Source organism: Talpa occidentalis, unplaced genomic scaffold, assembly GCF_014898055.3.
Source record: "Talpa occidentalis isolate TD23 unplaced genomic scaffold, MPIMG_talOcc4v2.1 talOcc4.16, whole genome shotgun sequence".
NCBI lineage: Eukaryota > Metazoa > Chordata > Mammalia > Eulipotyphla > Talpidae > Talpa > Talpa occidentalis.
Window position 1 is genome coordinate 5,832,687 of NW_023601653.1, and position 22,282 is coordinate 5,854,968.

General features: G+C 59.7%; 1 protein-coding gene across 3 annotated transcripts; it reads right to left on the reverse strand.

Moving 5' to 3' along the window:
- Positions 1 to 514: 514 nt before the first annotated feature.
- On the reverse strand, positions 515 to 18,962 carry GGA1 (golgi associated, gamma adaptin ear containing, ARF binding protein 1). Of its 3 annotated transcripts, none has more exons than XM_037513611.2 (17): positions 18,892 to 18,962; positions 15,302 to 15,386; positions 14,231 to 14,306; positions 13,183 to 13,281; positions 11,710 to 11,833; positions 11,191 to 11,291; positions 10,363 to 10,443; positions 8,874 to 9,014; positions 8,710 to 8,791; positions 7,564 to 7,671; positions 6,720 to 6,872; positions 4,174 to 4,238; positions 3,574 to 3,728; positions 2,914 to 3,107; positions 1,945 to 2,114; positions 1,618 to 1,728; positions 515 to 1,530 (listed from the first exon to the last, which is right to left on the reverse strand). In XM_037513611.2, exons 1-17 carry the CDS (start codon positions 18,932 to 18,934, stop codon positions 1,420 to 1,422), a joined length of 1,899 nt encoding a protein of 632 aa, XP_037369508.1. In that variant the 5' UTR covers positions 18,935 to 18,962; the 3' UTR covers positions 515 to 1,419. The 3 variants fall into 3 exon arrangements, with proteins under 3 accessions (XP_037369508.1, XP_037369509.1, XP_037369506.1); XM_037513612.2 differs by lacking the exon at positions 18,892 to 18,962 and adding an exon at positions 18,734 to 18,783; XM_037513609.2 differs by lacking the exon at positions 18,892 to 18,962 and adding an exon at positions 17,796 to 18,661.
- Positions 18,963 to 22,282: the final 3,320 nt, after the last annotated feature.

The following is a 22,282-nucleotide window of genomic DNA, read 5'->3' on the forward strand; positions in this document are numbered from 1 at the left end:
CTGGACGAGCTCCCCACGCTCTGCTCTGCACTGGTTGGCTCTCTCCACCGTGCAGCCTCTAAGCCACCCCTCAGGCCTAGACCCCAGTCTCCCATGAGCGAAGTGTGTGGGTGCATGCACCCGCGCCGCAGCTGTGAGAGGGGGTACAGGATGCCCCGGCCTCTCCTGGAACAAGCAGAAACTGCTGCCCTGCTTCCTGGGAGCAGCTGAGGCCTGGTCGGGCGGGAGTGTTGCTGCATGGTAATTGTGCGCTGAGGGCTGAGTGCAGCAGGAGGAAGTTGTGAGTGGCCAGGGCCTCCCCCTCAGTGTCTGCAGCAGCTGGGGCTCCTGGCAGGCCCCAGTGACCGCTCACTTCCAGCTGGGACAGCTCTGGGTCCGCCAGTCCCAGGTCCTCTGGTGACTCAGCACCAGCCACAGGCCCCAGAGCAGGGCCTCTTCCGGGGCGGGGGTGGGGGGAGGAGGTGGCGAGAGGAACCACGATCCCCATGACAGGCGGCGAGGTCTCTGGGCCCTCCAATTCCTGGACCCCTCCTGTCTCCTCTATCCCAGAAGGGTCATGAGCACAGTTGGTCCAGGAAAAACATTTTATTCCATAAATACTCCTGCTCTCACTCACACTCCCACTTCTGCCCGTGGACACAGGAGGCCATGAATGAGGGACACGAGACTCCAGGGCAGGCTGCAGCCCTCCTGTGGCCAGAAGCCCTGGAGCCCCACACTGGGCCTTCCCTTGGGCCAGTGGTCACACAGCCCTACACCCCTCAGGAGGCTGGCAGCAAAGGGGTCAGGCAGGAGCAGGGAGGCCCCCAAGAGGACTGGGGGATGGGTAGGGCTCCCCCCTACAGGGCCCCCCAATACAGTGACCACAGAGCTACTCAGAAAGAAAAGCAGAATCAAACCACACACCAGAGTGCAAACAGTTGGGAGTGTAGGCATCATCCCCACAATCACCCGGTTCCTATGGAGGCGGCCTGAGCTGGTCCCCGGCTCCAGCTTGGCCCCCCGAGTTATGGCTGGGCCTTCCCATAAGGCATAGAGACAGGCGGGGATGACCCCACCCCAGGCTGGGTCCGGGGCTGAGTCTGAGGTCCTGGCTCTTGCCCAACACTCACGCTCCACCCTACGACCCCAAGTCCTTCCAGGGCCACAAAGCCCTTCAGGCTCCAGGCTTGCATCTGGGATGCAGGCCCCAGCCCCGAGTGCCATCCCAGGCCCAGCCACCTGCTGGGTTTGGTTCAGCAGGGGAGGGGACAGGGAAGAAGGGGGAAGAGTCACTGGGGGCCACCAGGGTGAGGGGAGAAGCACCAGGCCCAGGGGCATATAACCACAGGGACAAAGGGTATCCTGGGCCACCAAGCCTCCCGCCCAGGCTAGACAGTGGCCAGTCCCCTTGCCCCTTCTCTCCCCAGGCCTTCTGTTCTAGAGGCTCCCCCAGGTCTCCGGTGGGGGGAACTGGTCCACATCCCCCATCTCGTTGTAGGTCTGGTCGCCCATAGTGAAGAGGAGTTTGTAGCGCAGGCGAACCTTCTCCTGGGCAAAGATGGTGAAGGCAGAAGGGTCAGAGGAGAAGGGGCTGCCCCTACCCACACGGCACCCTGTCACAGCGGGGCCCCTCACCTTCTGGGGGTTGGCGAGGAGCAGGACCTGGGTGATGGCTGAGGGGTGGACGATGGGGTTGAATGCCGGCAGCTCCGTGCCCGAGGGTGGCTGCAGCTTTACCTTCATGACCTGCGGATGGTAGGCCGTGGCCAGCCTGGCCTCCTCATCCCTGCTGCCCCAGGAGCCAGGCAGCCCGCCCGCCAGCTTCTCCCTGGGGCTCCGTCCTTTGGTTCCCTTCTACCCCCCAACTACCAGGGAGAAACCTGTCCTGAGCGCCCGGACAGCCGGCTCCCCGCTCGGCCCCGTGTCACCCTGCCCCGGAGCGGGGAGGCACGCCCGTGTCACCTTGGGAACAGCCGACTGGAAAACGATGTTGCGGATGGGCTGGGGGGCGGTGCTCAGCATGGAGACCACCACCACCAGCACGTCGGAGCGCCCGGGCAGGGGGTCTCGGGCGAAGTGGAAGAGGACCCGGAAGCCGTGCTGGTCGTACACCGTCACCGGCAAGATGCTGCCTGGCGGGGAGAAGGGGCGCGCGCGGCGGGTGGGCTGCGGGGCCAGCACCTGGGACCGGCTCCCCCCACCAGGCTCATTTCAGGGCTCGCTGCAAGGTGGGTCCGGAAGAAACAAGCGCAAACTTAGGCCCGTGTCTTGGCCTGGAGGCGGCGCCACCCGGGGGGGCAGACTAGCCCGCAGATGGGATGCGGGAGCTTCTAGTGTGCTGGTGGGCGCAAGACACCCTGAGTCAGAGCGGGGCTCCCCCCAGGACTGGGTGGCTGCTTCCTGGTGTGGGGAGTGGAGGACTGTGGGTGAGCTGGGGCCACGTTTTCACTGTGACCCTGGTAAATCAACTGCTCTGGGTTCAGGGTCCTGCCTGCTGCTGAGAGAGGGGTGCTGTGACGCACCCCGGCCATCTCCACCTGCTGTTTAGGCCTGCTGCTACGAGGGCTCCCTGCCCCCCACTGCTCCTGGGAAGAAGCCCAGGTTTGCACCGACATCTTATTCTGGTTCAGTCTGGTGATCTTGGGGAGAGCCCACACCTCTCTTAGTCTACCCGGCTGGGGAAGGGCCCGGGACCATCCTCAGGTTCTCTGCCTGTGCAGCCCAGGAGCTTATGAGGCAGTTCTGCAATTACTCTGGGGACGGATGGAGAAACTGAGTCCTGGGAAGGGGCAGGGTCGTGCCCAGAACTCCCTGCTGGGTCAGGCAGCGCTGAGAGAAGAGTCCCATTTTTGCATGGGCTCCCCTGCACAGAGCTCTCCAGGACAAGGAGGTGGCTGTACCACCGGCCCGGCCCGCGCCCGGCCCACTCACTGGGTTTGATGGACTCCAGGGGCACAGTGATGTTGGCCAGCGAGAGCTCGGTCGTCGTGGGCTGTGGCAGAGGCCCAGGGGGCTCTGGAGACACACTGTGGAGGAGGCTGGCGGCACCGGAGCTGGGCGAGCTGCAGCTGCTTTTATTCTGCAAGTCTCGGAGAGTGAGCCGGGGTGCTGGCTGCTGCTTCTCCCTTGTTGGGCGACGGTGCATGGAGAGGTGATTTTCTGGCAGCCCAGTGACAGGGCACAGGAAAAGGTGGGGCTCCCTGCTGTTCCTGACGCTTGTCTCCCTGGTCTTGGTCTCCTCATCTGGGAATGGCAAGCCCGTGCTTTCCCTTCCCTAGCCCTGCCCACTGCCCAGTGGGGCTCTGAGCTCCCCACTGCTGCCCTCTGGACCTGGGGTCTCTCTTGAGGAGCTAGGAACCTTGGGGAGGGCATGTGAGCGGGCAAGGTCCCCTTTCTCATCAAATTCATGCTCTGGGGCGGGTCCTGTGCCTGCCTTGGTCACTGCTGTGTCCTTTGGGTCCTGTGCAACCACTGCCCACAGGAAATACCAGCACTGGGCTTGGGCAAGGGCTGGGCCAGGAAGGCCCAGGAGAAACTGCTGGTAGTGGGCAGGCAGGGCCCCATCCCACGCCAGCCAGGGTGCGTCCTCACCACCGCACTTGCTGGGACTCTGGGGGCAGCGACTGCTGCAGGAGGGTCTTCCCCAGGAGGTCCAGGTCATCTAGCCCGCTGCTCACAGGCAGGGGCGTCTGCGCTGGGGGCCGGCTGTCCGTGTTGGGGGTCGGGGGCTCAGTGCTCTCAGAAGACTGTGGGGCACACAGAGGATGCGGGTGAGGCTGTGCTGAGAGATGTCAGGGTCACCTACTGCCACCCCAGGCCTCTTCCCCTTCCTGCAAGGGACCTCTGGGGAAGCAGCAGTGGCGGGGTGGGGGGTGGGGGTCACTCTTGTCACATGTGCCCCTCTCACACAGGGCTGTCAGGGCTGGACCTGGTCTGAGCTTCTGCTCCAGAAATGATCACATTCCAGAGACTTCAAAGTCACCCACGAGAGAAGGAATAGGGAACCAGAGGGAGACCCAAGGCTGGGATGCCGGGACACACGCCTGAAGATGAGGAGGACCATCGCCCTCCTCTGCCCTGGGATGGCAGCCGCGTGCAGGGGCCTCCCCGCCCCCTCCCTCCTGTGCCCCCCAGGCCATCTGTCCCAGCTGCCCTGTCAGGAGGGGTCAGGCTAGTTCCTGGCCCTCCTACCTGGAAGCTGTTCCATCCAGCACTGTCCAAGCTTGGGCCAGATGGGGGTGTGGGGTCGCTTAGGCCTGAGGGGAAGCAAGACAGAGGTAAAGGAGTTGGGGTCCTGAGCAGCGCAAGATACCTGGGGAGGGTACTGTGTGCTGGCTTGGGGCTCCCTGATTTCCTACCCTCCCTCAAAGAGGAAAAACCCCACTTTCAGAGGGAAGCAGCAGCAGAGAAGTAGAAACTGAACATCCCGACAGCCCATTCCCGTGCCTCACGCTTCCTCTTTTTACACCCAGAAACCAGCTCAGCTATAGACGTCAGGACTTTTGTCTTCCTGCATGGCAGGCAGCTGGGAGCCAGCGTGGGGGTGGCGGGAGGCGAAGATGGCAAGGAGCCGGCAAGTGAGGTCCCTAACCTCACAGGCCCAGGTGGGCGCCGGTCACTGGCTTGAGGCCTGGGTCTGAGCAACCTGGACTGGCTGCTGGCTGGGCCACAGCGTCCCCACATGCGCGTGGTGGGATCAGACGGGCCAGCTCTGAAGGCCCAGCCGTGCCAGCAAGGCAGATGACTGCCAAGGAGCGCTGGGGCCCCGGGACCGCCCTGCTCGGGACCCGCTGATCGGATTGCTAGAAGGCGGCAGCTCACCCCCAGCCTGATTTCCACCAGCACAGCCCCTGTCAAGTTCACCCCAGGTTTTACCTGGAGAGGACAAGCTATCCTGTTTCTAGCCAGTCCTGAGTGAGCGAGCTCTGGCTTGAAGCGCACCCAGCGGGAGTGGGAGGCCGCGGGCTGAGGTCGCCTCCTCTGGACACGCCTGAGAGCAGGGGTGACGTATGGGAACAGCTACCATCTGTGACACCCACTGAGGTGTGAGGCACTTCAGACATGGGTCCCACCCAATCCTCACCAATGTCCAACGGTTGGCATGGGGCTCTCACCCTCCTTTTAGGGAGGAGAAAATGGATGCTCAGAAGACTTATCCCAGGTCACACAGCCAGAAAAGGGCAGACGCCAGACCTGGACAGAGGATGGCCTAAGTACTAAAGTCTGAACAAGTCTCTGCCACATAGCTGTGTGACCTTAGGCTGGTGACCTAACCTCCCTGTGCCTCATCAGTAAAATGGAGCCAGTGGCAGCAGCTGTAGCAGGGGATAAACTAGACAAGCAGGATGAAGTGCTGCCTTTGACAGGCAGGAAGTTCACCTCACTTACCCAGTCCCTACCCCCCAGTCTGCCTGCCATGGAGGACAGATTAGGACGAGGCCCTCTGTGGCCCCCGGGCTTCCTCCAGTGCCCCAACAGGGTGGTGCCTGGGCACTTCTAGTTCCTGTTCCCACACTTTGTTTTTGAGAAGAAACCAAAAGCTGGAGGCTCAGGGCTCCAGGCCCCGGGGACAGGAAGTACAGAGCACACCTCACTTCAGTGAGGTGGCAGCTTAATGACAGACACTGGCCGGGCTGGCCACACGCCCAACTGCCCAGTCAGGCTGCTGCCACCCAGCCCTAGCCCTGCTGAGGCGGCTGTGCTTCCTCCTCACCAGGCCACGCTTTCCCTGTGTAAATCAGGGTCAGGGTCCTCTCACCCCAGGTCATCCTGGCTCTGATACAAAAGGGGCTGGTGGGTGGGGCTCGGGTGCCCTGTGGACACCCTGTGGTCAGCTCCTCCAAGGGAGGGTATCGGCCATGGGCCCACAGGGGAGCCCAGCCAGAGGCGTTGCTGGGTTCACCCCTTCCTGGACGAGTCGGCGAGTGGGAGCGGTGGAGAGGCTCACAGCACAGGCTCAGAACCCGGTGCCTCAGCCAAACTTGCTGGCCCTCCAGGCGCAGCTAGCCTTTCTAAGCCTGGTCTCTGCTTCTGTCAAATGAGGGGGTGAAAGGGGCTGAGGTGAGACAGTGCAACCACTCCTGGTTCTTCACCGGCTCTGACTTCAGGTCGGGCTCTGGAAGCATGACAGACTCTTGGCTTCTAAGCTAGTTTCTACCCTACCCTTCGAGATGCCCTGCACAGGGCCCGGAGAGAAAGCAGAAAACCTGAAAACTGCCTGGTAGGGTAGATTCCCTCTGCTTCTTCCCCACAGGTGAGCCTGGATTCCTGTCAATTTGTGGAGCCTAGACCCTTCCCAGGAGTGACGGCAGGCCTGGTCAGGGACCTGCTGGCGTCACTGGGTGCCTTGGGCTGGGCCTGGCTTCCCTGGAGCCTTCTGGTGCTTTGGGGCCCAGAATTTTACCTGGCTTCCTTTCAGAGGGGCAACAATGGAAGTTTGGGCAGCTCCTGATTCTGGGCTCTAACCTGTAGCAGGGAAACCCCTCAGGCAGCCAGAGCCTGGCCACGGCTGGTCTATGAGAGGTGGTTTAGCGCCAGGCCAGCCTCAAGGTCTGACTATATGACCCTGCATGAGCTCCTTAGTGTCCCTGAGCCTCAGTTTTCTCAACTACGTAGCCTAGCACCCACTCCCTGGGCTCCACATGGCTCCCAGAAAGGGGACACGCTGATGGAGCTGAGAGCTTCATTGCATGTTGGGGTATCACCTCCTGCTCCTCTGGAGCTTGGCCCTTTCTCACCCAGAGACATGAGCTCATCATCAAGCAGGGAAACTGAGGTGCTGGGCTGCTCCGGGCTGGCCTGGTCACCATGGCGGGTGGGGATGGCTGGGTAGGTGGTGCCTGCAGGAGGGAGATCCAGGCCAGAGAGGTCCAGCAGGGCTGAGGAACTCCCTGGGGTTGGAAAGGAGAGTCAAGTGAGCCCTGGGGGAGGACACTCAGGCTCTCAGAGTCCTTGGGGGTACAGGGTGGCCAACGGTCCCCCCAACTCTTAACTACCCTCGCTGGCTGGCAATCTGCTCACTGGGCACTGGGCTCTTTCTTAGATGGTAGTGTCCCCGCAACTGGGAACACACTTCCTCTCTTTTTGGCCAACTGCCTCCTAGCCAGCTAGCCCTGCTTAAACTTGCTGCCCCTGTCCCCCTTCTCCCCTGCACCCCATTGTGTCCCAACACAGGAGGTGCCCCAACCTCCTCTCTGGTTCCCCAGTGCTGTCATTTTACCTTTATTAGAACTTAGCCTGTACTGTCTAAGTGACAAACCCTCTCTGCTGCCTTCTGATAAATCAACTCAGCCTGGGGGTGTCACCTCTCCTGGAACAATAGGTGCCAGGTGTCAAGTGCAAGAAAGGCCTTCCTTCTCCTGCCTGTCCCAGCCAAGTCCTGGTTCCCTCCCCTTCTCCCACATCCTAACTTCCAAGCCTCAAAGCTGTGGGCCTGGCACAAACTTCACCCCCAACTCCTGCCCTGGGGGTCTCCCTGTCTTAAGGGGCCAGAGTTACCCTGGCCATCATGGCCACCAGCTCTGCAGCTAGCACACCCCCTGACCTCGCAGGGCCCCTCCTGGCCCTCTGCCACCTCCTCACCAGGGATGGAGCTGGCGGCTGCATCTCCGTTGACCTCCTCGCCCCGCACCAGCTGCTTGTACAGGTTGATGACCTGGGTGAGGTTGTCGTTGGCCTGCAGGATCTCCGCTGGAACAGGCAGGAGGGAAGAGGCCAGGCTGAAGGAATGTGGGGGCAGTTGTGGGGGAGACGAGCACCCTACATTCATCTCAGTCCTCATGTCGGGGGCTGACTGGGATGGGGGTTGGGTGGGGGACAGTAGCCCATCTCACTACTCACTTGGGCCTCGCTCCCTCCCCTTGTCCAGGGCCGCCACATGCTGCCCCACGTGCCCCGCCTCCAGGTCTCCACACAGGCTCTGCTGTCTACAGGCCCCGGGCCTCTGCCTTCATCACTCACTGCCACAGGGCTTTACCCACGTCACCTCAGAGAGGCCTCCAGAACCTCCACTGCACTACCCAGCCCCCTGCTGTTTCTCCTCGCTGCTCACAACCACCTGACCCGCTGGCTGCTCACGTTCTGAGTTTCATTGTCTCCTCTCACAAGGCTACAAGCACCACGAAACTATGGCATTAGTTAACTTTGATCATGCCAAGTCCCCAAGGGCCTAGAACAGAGCCTGGCACAAACTGAGCTGTGATCAATATCACCTCCTGGGGTGCCAGCCACAGCTTAGAGGAATCTGAGTGGCAAGCCTTGGAGGTGAGGACCAGGCATCTGGCATGTGGAGGTGCTCAGTGAATGACTGAATGAGCAGCTGAGGGGGTGCCCAGTTTGCTGGTTGACACGGTGGCAGAGAGCCTCATGTGACAGGGGACAGTGTCCGTAGGAGTGTGTCCCCCATTCACCCTGGTCCTGCCGCGGTTTTGCTCTGTGATATGGGTAAATCACTTTCCTCCCTGAGCCCCACTTGTGAAATGGGGAGCGTTCTCTCCTGTGAAGCTTGCGAGCAGTAAATGAGGCCCACTGCCTCCTGCTGTGGGCCGTCCCTAAGCCGCCAAGGTCTTTAGAGGCTCTCCACCCCTCTGCCCTTGCTGTTTCCTGCTCCCTCTAAGTGGACAAACCAAGGTGCGTACTGGAGAAGGGGGCCCCCTGGTGGTGGCTCCTTCCAACTGCGGATACCAGGGGCAGGGGAGGGTGGGTAGGAGGGACTCCTCCCAGGCTCACCTAGGGCCTCATCATTGTCCTCCGTGTCGCTGGCCAGCCTGAAGAGCGTGGGCCGCATCCGCTCGCAGCGCTGGTACAGCTCCTGGGGGCAGTATGGTGGGTGAGTCAGGGCCTGCAGGGGCACCGGAGCGGACAGGGACAGAGACGGGTGGAGGTGGGCACACCTTCATGAGGTCCTCGCTGCTGTGGGCCGCCGCGCCGCCCTGGCTGTGGCTCATCACCATCTCCGTCAGCAGCTTCACATTGTTGTTCACCTCCTCGATGGCACTCACCCGCTTTGAGATCTTCTCCATTCTTTTCTGGTCCTGGGGGGCAACGGCAGAGGGCTGCTGAGAACCTGCAGGCACCGGCTCGCTGCCCGAGTGTCTGCAGCCAGGTGTGAGACGGGGTTCTGGGGTGAGGTCACTGCACCTTGCAAATAGCCCCTCATGCCCAGGACAGGGCAGCAGGAAGCCCCCGCCAACCCTGCACCCACTTCCTCTCTTCCCTCACCGGCCCTGGGCCCGGCTTCCACACAGGCCCATTGGAATTCCTGGACTCTCCGGCAGAATCCCCTGGGGTGGCCCTGGAATCTGGGCTGCTAGCCCACGCACAGGGTGACCCTGGTCTAGTGTCCGAGACCTTCAGCCGTGGCTCCACGGCTCTCACCTTCTTGTGTTTGTCCCTTGAAAGAGGGCCCCTGCACTGGAAAGTGGAAAGGACCCTCAGTGGTGACCCAGTACAACCTGGAAGTGGTGCAGTACCTCTCCTGGGCCATCGATGCCCGGCAAGGGGGTCACCCATGGTGTTGAGAGGCTGCTGCAGAAGTGTGCCTGTTACCCCACCCCCTCTGCTTACTGCCCCGGTCCTCCCTGTGGGATGAAGGTGGCTGTGCTGGCTGACAGACTTCCCAGGGAGGCCGCCCTGACTCCGGATTGTCAGTGCATGCAGGACGTGGCTCTCTAGGCCCCTGATGGCAAGCTTTTTTGATGATTTACTCTTATCAATAAAAAAAAGTTTCAGGGCCTCCCAGGAGTCACAGGGGTTAAAGATGCAGGACTATTAAGCTATCCCCAGCCACGCAGCACAAGTTTGATACCTTGCCAGGGAGCTACCCACACGGTGCAGTGGACCTCTCATCTCCCTGCTGCTCCCCTCAGCCGTGTATTTCAGTCAGTCTGCCTGTTCTGCTCCCCACTCTGTCTCTGGTGAATCCTCTCACCCCACACCTCTGGCCTGTACCCTAGTTCTTGTATGCATAAATGAATGAATCTTTAAAAAAAAAAATGTTTCAGTGTGCATACAAGCATTGCATATGTACAAATTAAACACATATTCTCTTTCTACAGAAATAAACACACACACCTGATTACATGTGTGTTTAAAAAACACATACATTTTAAATATAGCAAAGCCTATATTTATTTCCAATTTTCACAGGAGAGGTAGTCAATCTTCCAGAATTCTGTCCAGGGCAGGCTGACTCAGCCACTGGGAAAGTCTTCTCTCCACACTGGTCCTGGCCTTGCCCACTGAGGTGCCCCAAATTAGAAAGGCTTTCTTTGCCTTCTAGCTAGGTGACTGTAGGGCTCCTGGCACATGCACACATACATTCCTCCAATGGCCCTGTCCTGTCCCCCACAGCCCCCTCCCCTAGCCTGGGTCGTCGGTCACCTCCTGCACCATCTCCTTGATGAGCTTGTTGGCTGCCCGGAGGTCCTCAGGGTGGGAGCTCTTCAGCAGGCGGGCCAGCATCTGCGGACAGAGGGACAAGACCATGAGGGCAGTGCCTGGGCCTGGGGTCAGGAGACTGGGGTTACCTTCTGGCTCCCTACTACCTGGCTGTGGGAGCTGGGTACGTTACTTAAGTTCTCCATGGAATGGTGAGAATGCTGGCACCTGCTGGGGTGACCACAAGACAACCAAGCCGCTATGTAAGTGCCCCCCGCACCTGCAGGCGTGTTCGCAGCACGGTGCCAAGCATTACATCATGCATGTGCGTGTGGGAACCCATCTGGAAGGGTGTGCAAGGAACTTAACAATGTCCCTGCCAGGGCAGGACTTGGCAGAGCGGGTTTTGATTTTATCCGACCTCCTCTGTGCTGTTTAATTTCTGAAGCACAAGCACATGCATCTTTAATTTAAAAAAACACAATTGGGGCCTCCCCTGGTGGCTCAGCAGTTGAGCGCAGGGCTGTGAGGCTGCCCACAGCCTCTGTAGCGCTGGTTCGTTCCCCGGCTGCCAGCGAGGGTCCCACACACACAAAAAAAAACCAACAAAAAACAAAAAACACAATTATTGCCAAAAGGCAAAAAGATAGGCATGCTCCCAACCGGCCTATGAAGTGTGCTCAAGTCAACCAGGGCCAGCAGACACCCTGTGTAAGAAATGCGGGGCGCTGTGTGGGGAGCACTCAGCGTGCTGGAAGTGGGACCCAGGGTGACCCCCTGCGGGCAGCCAGGTTCGAATTCACTGGCCTCCACGTGGGTCGGAAGCCTCACCTTGGATTTTTCCTCATCTTCGAAGATCACATTCTTGGGCCGTGGCGGAGGAAGGGGAAAGGTGGCGTCCTCTGGAAGCTTGGGGTCAGCTTTCACAATCCCTGGAGAGATGGGTGGCAGGAAGACGGTCAGCAGGGCCGACTTGGGGCAGAGGGTGGGAAAGGGATGGGCAGGCCTGGGGAGGACGGAAGGAGGGGGCAGTCTTCCGCCAGCAGGCTGGCTTTGGACTAAGGCGGGCCAGAGCAGGCTCCTGAGCTATCATGTCTAATTGGTGGGTAGAGCTTAGGCACCCCTAAATTGAGGCCACTCCATGGGGGCTGCTCTTTGAGGAGAAAGGTGACCCAGACTCACCTTCTTTCCACCTAATTTAGCATCAGGCAGAATCACAGAAAGGCCCCACTGGTCATCTGTTCTTGAGAAGCTCAAGGGCATAATTGCTGCCAGAGCCTCTAAAACTGCTGGAGCCCCAGCTCCGGAAGGGGTGAGGGCACCAGTCACACCTGCCCTCTGGGGTCTCACCCTGCTTCTTGAGCATCTGGTAGGCCTCCGCAATCTTCACCTCCTCTGGCAGGCAGAGCGTCCAGCTGTATAGGAGCTCCAAGATCTTGTTCTTCACCTTCTCTGATGTCCGAGAGCCCAGGTACTTTGGGGACCAAGGGAAGGAAAGGCTTTTTTTTTTTTTTTTTATTTTATTTTATAGAGGCATGTTTTATTTATTTATTTTGTTTGTTTGTTTGTTTTGTTTATACATGCACTGGGTACAGTCAGAAGCACGGGAGGGTGAGAGAATTCACCAGAGCCAGAGCGGGGAGCAGAGCAGGCAGAAGGACCGAAGTACACTGCTGAGGGGAGCAGCGGGTGGCAGGAGAGGTCTGCGCACCATGTGGGATCCTCCGCCGGTGGCCGGGGAGCAGCCGGGGATCGAACCGGCGCCGCAGAGGCCGCGGGCAGCTTCGCAACCCAGCGCTCAACCGCTGCGCCACCGGGGAGGCCCGAAGGAAAGGCTTTTGACAATGCTGGCCCCACTCACTGCTGCCCAGCCCAGTCCCTACCTGGCTTCCTCACCAGGAACCCCGCAGGAACACAGTGGCCTACAGGGTCCCTCACATCCCCCAGCAGCCTGGAGCAGACCGAGCTCACCTCCTGGCTCTGCCACTCACTAGCTGTGCCAGCCCTGTGTGTCTCAGCTCCCCGCCTGTTAAGTGGGGGTGACAGCAGTGGCACTGTGGTGAAGAAGCAGAGCTGACACAGGTAAGATGCAGAGTCCAGCACCTGCTCACGGCCTGCTCATGCGTGGCTTAAGCCTGTGACTGTGGGAAGGGGGCCGCTAGGCTCTGGCTGACCAGGGCAGGGGCTGTGGAGGAACTCCTCAGCCTGCGCAGTCTCCCAGCAGCAGCTAGGCCGAGGAGCTGGCTCTCCCATCCTTCCCTAAGGTAGAAGGGGGCAGCTGGGCCGTTCAGCTGCACTGGTGAAGGGACAGGTCTGAGCCAGGAAAGGTGAAGGGGGTGGGCCCTCACCCAAAGGTCCCAAACAGGTTCATGCCCCAGGGGAGGACTCTTCAGGCCAACCTGGTACGGGGCTCCGACAAGCAGGTTTGGGGACTCTGCATCCAAGGCCTCAAGAAGACCGCTCATATGAGCTGGGGATGGGGGAACCTCTACTATGGCAGGGGCATAGGGTATGAGACCAGAGCGAGAAGCACTCCCTGCTGCCCTTCTCTCTAATGAGGAGTAGAACCATGGCTGCCTCCAATACCAACGCCCCCTACCCCATCTTCTAGAACCCCTGTCCCTGACTTAGCTATGGAAAGCGACTAGGAGACAGGGTCTGTTTGTGCCAGGTCAGGGTTCCGGTCAAAGGTTGAGCAGGAGGGGTGGGAAGCCCCCAGGACAGTCAGTCACCCCGCCATCCGGGATCCTGTTTCCTCAACCAGTGTCTGAGTGAGCAGGGGGGTGTCTGAGCGAGCAGGTGTGGTCGGGCTGGGGTACCTACCTTGGGGGAGACGACCTTGATGAGCTCGTTGAGGAAGCGGAACTTGCCCACCTCGTCATGAAACCTCTTGCCGCAGCTTTTCATGCATGTTTCCAGCACCTGAGGGGGGGGAGCAGCGTGAGGGGCCCCGGGGTGGAGTGGAAGAGATAGCCCCCCACACACCTTGGCAAGGCCCAGATGCCCAGGGGAGGCATTCAGAAAGTTACATGACAAGAGGTTTCTGAGGGGCATAAAGGTCCCTACGACCCACCCCCAGCCTCCGGCCCCGGGGACTTCGCGGGCCAGGGAGTCCAACCTGCAGACCACGGAGTCCTTCCCCTGCCACATCTGAGCACCAATGCAAATGACTTTCTTACTATTTTTTATTTGTTTTGAGAATTTTAACAGGTACCACCTCCTTGGCTTCTCCTCAGCTACATGACTAAAATCACAGCACCAACATGTATTTGAGGAAAAAAGAAAAACTAATGTGCTGAAAAAATAATTATGAGAAAAAAAACCATTCACGTAGCACCAGTGTGAGTCAGCTTTGCTCTGAGCTTGGCTGCCGGGTGGTCCACGCTTGGGGGTCAGGCAGTGTGCCCTCCGCTCTTCTGCTGTTGGCACAGCTTTGAGACCTCTGGCCTGAGCCCAGCATCACCCCAGGGCCCCTGGGAAGCAGAGTGCTGGCCTGTCTCTGGGCCCACTGGTGGGACGGGCTGGCACTGTATTCACGTGCAGAGTCCTGGAAGCAGAGGCTTGAGGAGCTGGGGCAAGCCCTGTTCAGTCTGTTCAACTGGACACCAGAGATCCGATGTGCTGCCAAAATGGGGAACCCCTACACCAGAGGACCTGAGGGGGTGCCTACAACTAGAGGCCTAACTGGGCAGGGTCTGGCGTGCAAGGCCATCCACTGGTTGCCGTGGGATGCTCTGGGGCTGGTCCAATCTCCCACCCTCGTCATCCTGGCACAACCAATTTAGGCTCTAAAGAGCTGATAGGACCCTCAAAACCTTCACTAGAGTTATCTGTGTGGTTGGAGGATGAAGTGCACCCTCTTTCTTCTCACCGTCAAGGCCTGAATCGCCTCCCATTCCTGTGGAGACTGGATCTTGTGGGCCAACAGCCGGGTGGCAAGTGGAGGCCTGGGTGAGAGGAAGGGCAGAGTCAGCACAGCCAGGGGGAGGGCACCGACACAGGACATAGGGACAGGCAGAGAGCAAGGCCGGGGCCTCTGGGAGATGCAAGCTGAGTCCTTGGGGGGCCTCATGAGAACTGCCGGGCCCTTGACTCACTGTGGAGACAAGTATAAGAGGGGACGGCAGCCTTCGAGGACCCTGCGTGGGCACAGAACATGACAATGTGCCCAGGGCAGTTGCATGGTGGAGCTGGTGACACAAAAGACCCGTCACTCACGACAGCGATAGTACCATGTATTAAGCACTCATAATGTGCGAAACGCCTACATACATCTACCTGTCTGACCTTCATCAGAGCCTCCCCCCAGGTAGGAGGCACCAAGGCACCCACTTTATGGCCAAAGAAGCAGAGGCACCGAGGCACGCAATGACGCCCAAGGCGACTCAGCTGCCTGAGGGGCTGGATTCACTCCTGAGCCGCAGACTCCAGAGCACACACAGCGTGTGGAGGGAGTGGAGGTGAGGCACCCTGAGCTTTGCTCCCCATGCTTCAGCACCACCCGGCCACCTGCCAGTGCAGTCTCCCCAAGACACGCTCTGGTTCTTCCTTGAGCGGAGGGCCTGCTGCCCTGAGCCCAGCTGGGGAGCATGCGGTCTCCCTGCAGGAGGCCCTCCCGGACAAAGCACTGTGGCGGCGAGGCCAAACTGGGCCTGATCGAGCTCAGGACGAGCAGTTACTCTACGAGGTCCTGGGGACACTGCTGCGTCTCCCATGCCTCAGTTTCTTCACCTGTCAGTGGGCCCAGTGATCCCACCTTGGAGATGGGCACACAGTAGCATGCTCTACAAAGTGCCCGTGACCCCTGTTGATTTGTGAGCATGTTAAGCATGAAACTGGATCTTGACCCAGCCACATCCCCGCTGGGCCAGGGTCTCGAGTGTGCTGGGCAGGTGTGCAGGGATTCTGCTGGGCACACGAGCAAAGGAGGGGGGCTACCTACCCCTCAAAGTCCTCGTTGAGCTGCTCACAGAAACCGTTGATGCTGGCCCAGTTCAGCTCCTTGTTCAGGGGGTTCGTGGCTCTGTCTGTAGGAGGAAAGAGGTCAGTGTGGCTGAAGGGACCCCTGGCCTCTCCCACCCCCACCCTACAGCAGGGCTGGGTCGGTAGGGGACAGAGTGTATGACTGAGCACATGACAAGAGACCCCACTGGCTTCCTGCTCTGACAGCCTCACGACCTGAGAGCCCACACAGGGGCAAGTCGTGGTCAGGGGAGCCCCGGTACACCGCTTCCTTTCGCAGCTCCTCCCAGAGGGCCCCACCTTTAGAATTTGTGCTCAGGGGTCATGTCTGTTCCCACCATTCCCACCCCTAACGCTGTGCCCCTTCCCCCTGTCCCACCCTCCTCCTCTGATGCTGCTCCTGAAAAACGGGTCCCCAGCAACTCTCGTGGCATTTGCATTTGGAGGGAAGCAGAGGTAAGGGGAAAAGCCACAGCTCTGCCCTCAAGGAGCTGTGGAGCTGGGAAGCCGGCCAAGGGAAGCTAGGCTCTCAGTACAGCGTGACTGAGGAGGCAAGGGAGCCCTGGGAAGCAGAGGAGGGCACTCAGTGGAGCCTGGGACCAGGGGAGGCTGCCTGGAAGAGGCAACACAGCAGGGTCTGGAGGACATTAACCAGGCTGAGGACGACCTGCTTCTGGACAGTTCAAGGGCTGTGTGCGAGGAGAGACATGCGTAACAGGGCTCAGGGCAGAGCGTGAAGACCCGGTAAGGAGCGGCTCAGGTGTCCCCTCCTCTGGGAAGTCATCACTGACTCCCACTCCTGCCCTGCTGGGTCGGCTCACTCCCGTGTCCCCCAGACACGTGTGTACACCCTCGTCTCCTCGGGGCGCACCAATGAGTGAGGGCTCAGCTGCGGGCAGGCAGGGCTTGGTTTTGGGGTGAGTCTGAATCCAGGAAAAGGCAGTGGCCAGGAAAGGCAAACAGGTCTACAGGGGTGGGTGGCAAGCAAGGCCCGATTTGCCTCCCTGATGCCCAAGGCTGCTTCAGCAATAATCAAGGAGGGAACATTACTTCCCTGAACCTCCATTTCCCCATCTGCAGAGCTGGAGTGAAATAGGGGCTGACTCTGGGGGATCAAATACTTCATGTAGGTTAAGGGAGGGGGGCGGGTGGAGCTGCATCTTCACCCCTTCCCAGAGCAAAACCCTCCTGGTCCAGTGCTGCCTAAGCTTGAGCGCTGGGCAGGGGGTGTGGAGGGAACACAGCCCAGGAGGTGGGACAGAAGGATATGCGGCCAGAGGGAGGCTGGGAAGCAGCATGTGGCATCTGTCCCTTTGGGGTCCCATGCTGGGGCAGGAAGCCTGGGGCCCTGTGATACCAGTGTCTGGCGGCCATTCATTCCATTCATGTTTATGCAAGAAATATTCTGAGTACCGGGAGGGCAGCAGTGGACAAGACGAAGCCCCTGGCCTCCTGGAGCTCCCAGCCCGGCAAGACAGGCGGCAACTACTCAGATAAGCAGGACAGACTGCCTGCTGCTGCAAGGGCCCCGAAGAAAAGCAGTGCAGGGACAAGCACAGAAAGCGTTGGGGGTGCTTTCTGGGCGGGCGCTCAGCGGCGGCACAGCCGAGCAGAGATCTCAATGAAGCATTTCTCTCTGGGCACAGACCGCTATTCAGTTCCTCAAAGCCCTCTAGTTCCTTGGAGAAAGGAAGACCCCGCTGGGGAAACCAGGAATAGGCACCCCTCCGCCCCCACCCATGGTAAGTGACTGTCTATGCTGCTTCCCAGCCCCCAACACGGCCAGAGACTGGGCAACACCAGTCTAGAGTTAGAAAGCCAGAATGCGGTTAGATACGGTCCCCTCAATGAGCCCGGGCTGGGGGACCTTGAACGGGAACTTCCTTGCAGGGTCAGGCACATGACTATGAGTGAGGAGAGAGGCTGGTTCAAGGGACCATTCCTGAGTCAGAGCCAGTGAGGAAGAGTAAGCGGCATCAAGAGACACCAGCTTTCTCGCCAGCATCAGGCTCAGGGCAAGGGCCTCGGGTCTTTGGTCTGACCAAGCTCTCTGGCCCTGGCCCCAGCCTTCTTTCCCCCACTGAAGGGAAGCACTTTCCCCGGGTGGCAGCAGGGGAGAACACCCGGGAAAGGAGGGTGGTGTTTCACAATGGGGTGACTCCACCCCGCCACCCCACAGTGGTGACAATGTCATCATTTACCCCACCGAAAGCTACTCTGCCTCCAACCTCGCCAAGGGAAGAGCTTCCAGTTCTGAATGGACACAAGGGGAAGAAAAAGAGAAAAGAACCTCAGTCCTAATCCATCAGGGTCCGGCTTGCTGCCATACGCAGGTGTCCTGCCTGCCCTCCTGGTTCTCAGATCTGACGCTGGTGCCCTCAGCAAACCCCTCTGCTGTTGAACTGGAGAGTTTTCTATGCCTGTCAGATCCTCCAGCCACAACCCTGCCCAACCTCCCAAGTTATTGCTGAGACCTGGACACGGGTCGCATTCTGGAACAGTCTTGATGGCTGCTGAATCCCTCCTTTCCATTTCCGGTCCCTCCACAAGAGCCTGACTATGAAGCCACCCTGGAGATGGTGTGGTTCTGGGGCCAGGGCCAGGGTCTAACTCTGCACAAGGCTGGCTGAAAGGGACTGGCCGTGACCCCAAACCACCCTGCAGGGTCAAGCGGCTGAACTGAAGGTACACCTGAGGCTGTGCTGAGGCCCTGGAGGAAAGACTTGGGACAGAGCTGTCAACAGCAGAGGGCCGAGAGCAGGAGTGGGAGAGCGCAGGACTGACCCAGTCGGGTAGGGAGTCTGGGAGCCTCAGGAGCAGGAAGCTGTGTCTGAGGAAGACATCCACCCACCCACCCATGGCAGGGGCCTTTGGAGGAAGCCAATCAAGGGTTAGGTTTTGGGTGGAGTTGCAAAGTCTGAGGGCTTGGGGGGGGGAGTGACAGAGAACTTTAAGTGATTTCTGGAGAGTGTGCACAGATTCTCCAAGCCCGTAGGGTTTGGGGTTTTCTCACTGTGTGGCTAAAGATTTGGGGTACGGGATGGGCCACTGGGTCCTCCCCTCCTGTGTGAGGAAGGAGCAAGTCTGACAGCGGTTGTGGGGTCCAGGAACGTGAAGCCCGACAGTGGAGGATTCGGGGTCCCAAGGGGAGTAGGGAGCTTTCCTCCCCGGGCCTCAGATGCAGCCCTCGCTCCCTCACTACCTCCCCGATGCAAGGAAATGGTTGGGGGGTCCGCTCCTCTAGCGAAGTCTGGGCTGTGTGTGTGGGGGGGCGGCTGGAGACATTCCTGGGGTTCTGGGCGCAAAGCTGGGCACCGCTCACTCCTCCCCAGGGGTCGCGGCCCAAAGAGCGGACGGGCGGGCGGCGCCCACACCCACCGCGGGTCGGGGCAGCCCGTGGGTCCCCCTTTACCCCAGGGTAGGAGAAGCCGGCTCCGGTGCCGCCCCTCCCCGGGCGGGGGCGGGGCGTGAGGAGGGGGCGCCCCGTACCCCGCCCCCGCCTAGTAGGGGCCCGCCTCGTGCCCCCCGGTTCCGGTTCCGGTCCGGCCCGCGCCCCTCCTGGACACTCACTGATTCGCGCCTCCAGAGTCTCCGGCTCCATCGCGGGCTCCATCCGCCACGGGCCCCCGGGCTCGGCACCGCCCCCCGCCCCCCGCCGCTCTCGCGGGACCTGCTCGGCACGCCCTCCGCGATTAAAGGGGCAACGTCCGCCCCGACGCACGGGAGCGGCGCCCCAGGGCGCGCGGCACCATCGAGACGCGCGCGAGCTCGCCTAGAGCGTCAGCTGCGCGCCCGGCCCTCCCCCAAGCGGCGTCGCGTCGCGGGCTGGACCCGCCGCCGGCCCTCACGTTCACGGCGCTCAGGCGGGAGAGGAGGCGGACGGGCTGAGGGCCGAGGGCGACACCATGGAAACCCCACGGGGCGCTCTAACTCGTTCTGCGTCACGGAGATGCCCTTAACCGCTTCCGGAAGCGCGCTCCGCCGCCATGTTTCTGCGGGGCCTGAAGTCACTTCCGGGGCCCGAGCGTGCACTTCCGCTTAGAGGCCCGGTGGGGGGGCCTTAAAAGGGCGATGACGCAGGGCGGCCGCGTGAGCTTGAGTCAAAGTTTGCTGTGTGCCCGCAGTTCCCGGCGATCGTTCTGGCCGGTCTTATGGGGTCACCCCCCCACTCCTCGCGCCACGTCCCGGGGGCACATAATGCTTCGCTTGAGGTCACCAGTGGGGGACCCGGCCCCGCTCTGTCTCCTGCGGGCGTCCGCAGCCCCGGGGAGGTCGGCCTCGGCCCGCGCAGGAGGCCAGGCCGCCCTTTGGGGCGCGGCGTGTGGGGAAGCCCGCGCGGGGTGGCAGCAGGGAGGGGCCCTTGACCCCGTGGGAATGATGGGGGGGTGTGGGGGGGTGTCTTCTGACAGCGGGGCCCCTCCTGGGAAACCGGGCGTGGAAAGACGTCCCAGGTGGAGGGACCCTCGCGTTTCGGGGGCCCCGGGGGAGCTCTTGGTGAGCTCGGGGAGTTGGAAACATTGACTGTGGCCCCTAAGGATGTGGACCTGGAGTCGCACAGGTCCTGTGCCGAGGCCGCCTCGAGTTCCCTGTCCGCAGCGGCGTCGGCTGCCGTGTGCTTGCGGGGCTGGGCGCTGTCTAAGTCAGGCTGTCATCACAGCGGGGGGGGGCGGCTGGGGGGCTGGGGTCGACCGCCCCAGGTCCTGGGGGAGGCCAGACGGGGAGGGCAGAAGGCACGGACTTCCGATCTCCGCCCCTTTCCGCCTGCGGGGTCGCCCTCCCTCAGAGACCCGCGTCTGCCTCTCGCACCCCGGCCTCAGGACGACCCGGGCACCCCTGCTCGTTGGGGCCGTCGCAGCTGTCGCCACTGTCGCCCCGCCGGGGAACCCGCCTAGGCGTCCTCTCCAGCTGCCCTGTACCCACGAAGGTTAAAACGACAGACACTAGGGAATCTGGCGAATCCGGTTCTGCCCCGCTTGGGCTGTCGCCTTCCGAGCGACCTCGAGTCACCTTTCAGAACCACAGTGACCTCATCGAGGACATGAGGGGTCAGTTTTCCACTTCATCTTAACCATTCAGCAGACCGAATGGTTAAAAATTTAGACATTTTTTTCTAAATTCTCCCCTGCAGGAAGAATTTAAAATTAAAATTAGCGAGGAAAAGGATATGTATGTTTATTGTATTCCCCAATAAAAATTGGAACACAGTATTTCCTTACAATCCTTTTTGTTTGTTTTGTTACCGGAAGGAATTACAGAAATAAAATACAGGCACATTTTTCCATATTGATTAAGTGTATCCCTCCTGGTAAACCTGGTGTCAGGAGTCACGTTTCAGCATAGTGTAGGTTTGGCCTGGGTTCAAATTCTGACTTCTGGCTGCTTTCTAAAGCTGTATGATCTTGGGCAAGTCACTTAGCCCGAGTGGAGAAACCCAGGCTTCTCATGTCATATATGGCTGTGCAATTTCAATGAATCCCTGACACAGGCACCCACTTCCTCTGCTGATTGCTCCTCCTTAGCATTTGTCTCTATTATATATTTCCCTTTTCATCATCTTTTTGGTTTCTCTCCTTTCCTGGAAACTCCACAAAGGCAAGGAGTTTCATGTATTTGGCTTACTGATGTAGCTGCAGGTTTAAAAGAGGTTACTTTTAAACAGGGGCTTCCCTGGTGGTGCAAGGGCTTAAGCGTCAGCACTATGAAGCTGTCTGCAGCTACTGCAGCACTAACTGCACGAGTTGGATCCCCAGCCAGGGAGCTGACCCACAAAGCGCAGCAGACCTCTCCTGCCTCGCCTGCTGCTCCCCTCAGCAGTGTATTTCAGTGGATCCGCCTGTCTCTTCCCCACTCTGTCCCTGGAGAATCCTCTCACCCCACTCCCCTGCACCTCTGGCCTGTACCCCAGTTATTGTATGCATAAATAAATAAAATTAAAAAAAGAGGTTGTGAGGAAGTAAAGATGATGAAAGGAAGGAGCACTCATATAGGAAATTCAGGAATTTGGCTTTTGGCAGGAGTTCCATCTTCACAATTTGCATATGTGGTGTTCTGAGTGACTTGAGCCCCTGGAAAGGGTCTCAGATAAAGCTGAGCAGTCCTTGAAGCAGTTATGCCCAATTAAACCATGCCGACCTCCAAGGGCTTAATGCCTCAGACCCTTCCAGAACAACCCCATCCAACACTGAAAAGGCTGGTGATTATGGATGGTGAGGAGGAGGAGAGAGGATATGGAGAAAGAACTTGGCATAGAACTCTGTGGAAGGCCATCCTATCCTTTCTTGGAGGGATTGTAGAAGGAACAGGGAATAAGCTGAGAGCCTTGGGACCCCAGCCAGATCTGGTTCACAGCTCTCTTCCAGGCAGACCTGTGGGGTTGGGGGTGCAAAGGACTCCAGTGATCAATATCTCCTTTATCCCATATCCAGTCCTCAGAGTTGGGTATGATTGGCCCTGTTTTTTTTTTTTTTTTTTTTAAAGATTTATTTATTTATTTATACAAGCACTGGGTACAGTCAGAAGCGCGGGAGGCTGAGAGAATTCACCAGAGCCAGAGCGGGGAGCAGAGCAGGCAGAAGGACCGAAGTACACTGCTGAGGGGAGCAGTGGGCGGCAGGAGAGGTCTGCGCGCCATGTGGGACCCTCGCCTGGCAGCCAGGGATCGAACCGGCGCTGCAGAGGCTGCGGGCAGCTTCGTAACCCAGCGCTCAACCACTGCGCCACCGGGGAGGCCCTGATTTGCCCTGTTTTGCAGATGAGAATTCTGTGACTCTATGTGAGCATGTGGTTGGCCAATGTGGGCACACAGCCTCCATTACAAGAGCCCACATAAGCCCAAGTCCCTGTCTTCAAGGGACAGAAAACACAAAAGCAAACAAAGCACACTAAGCTCACTTCAAAGTTACCGAGACAGGCCAGGGTGTGGAGTGGAAGCCAGTGAGGAGTGGCCCAGGCAGACTTTTTT

Bases quoted from the DNA above. Each gene is read 5' to 3' on its own strand.
- GGA1 (XM_037513609.2), bottom strand. From the start codon at position 18,180: ATGGGTGGGTGGGTGGATGTCTTCCTCAGACACAGCTTCCTGCTCCTG. The intron at 6,873-7,563 runs GTGAGGAGGTGG...TTCCAACCCCAG, and splicing joins AGCCGCCAGCTCCATCCCTG to GGAGTTCCTCAGCCCTGCTG. The intron at 2,115-2,913 runs GTGAGTGGGCCG...TCTCCCCGCCAG, and splicing joins CCTGGAGTCCATCAAACCCA to GCAGCATCTTGCCGGTGACG.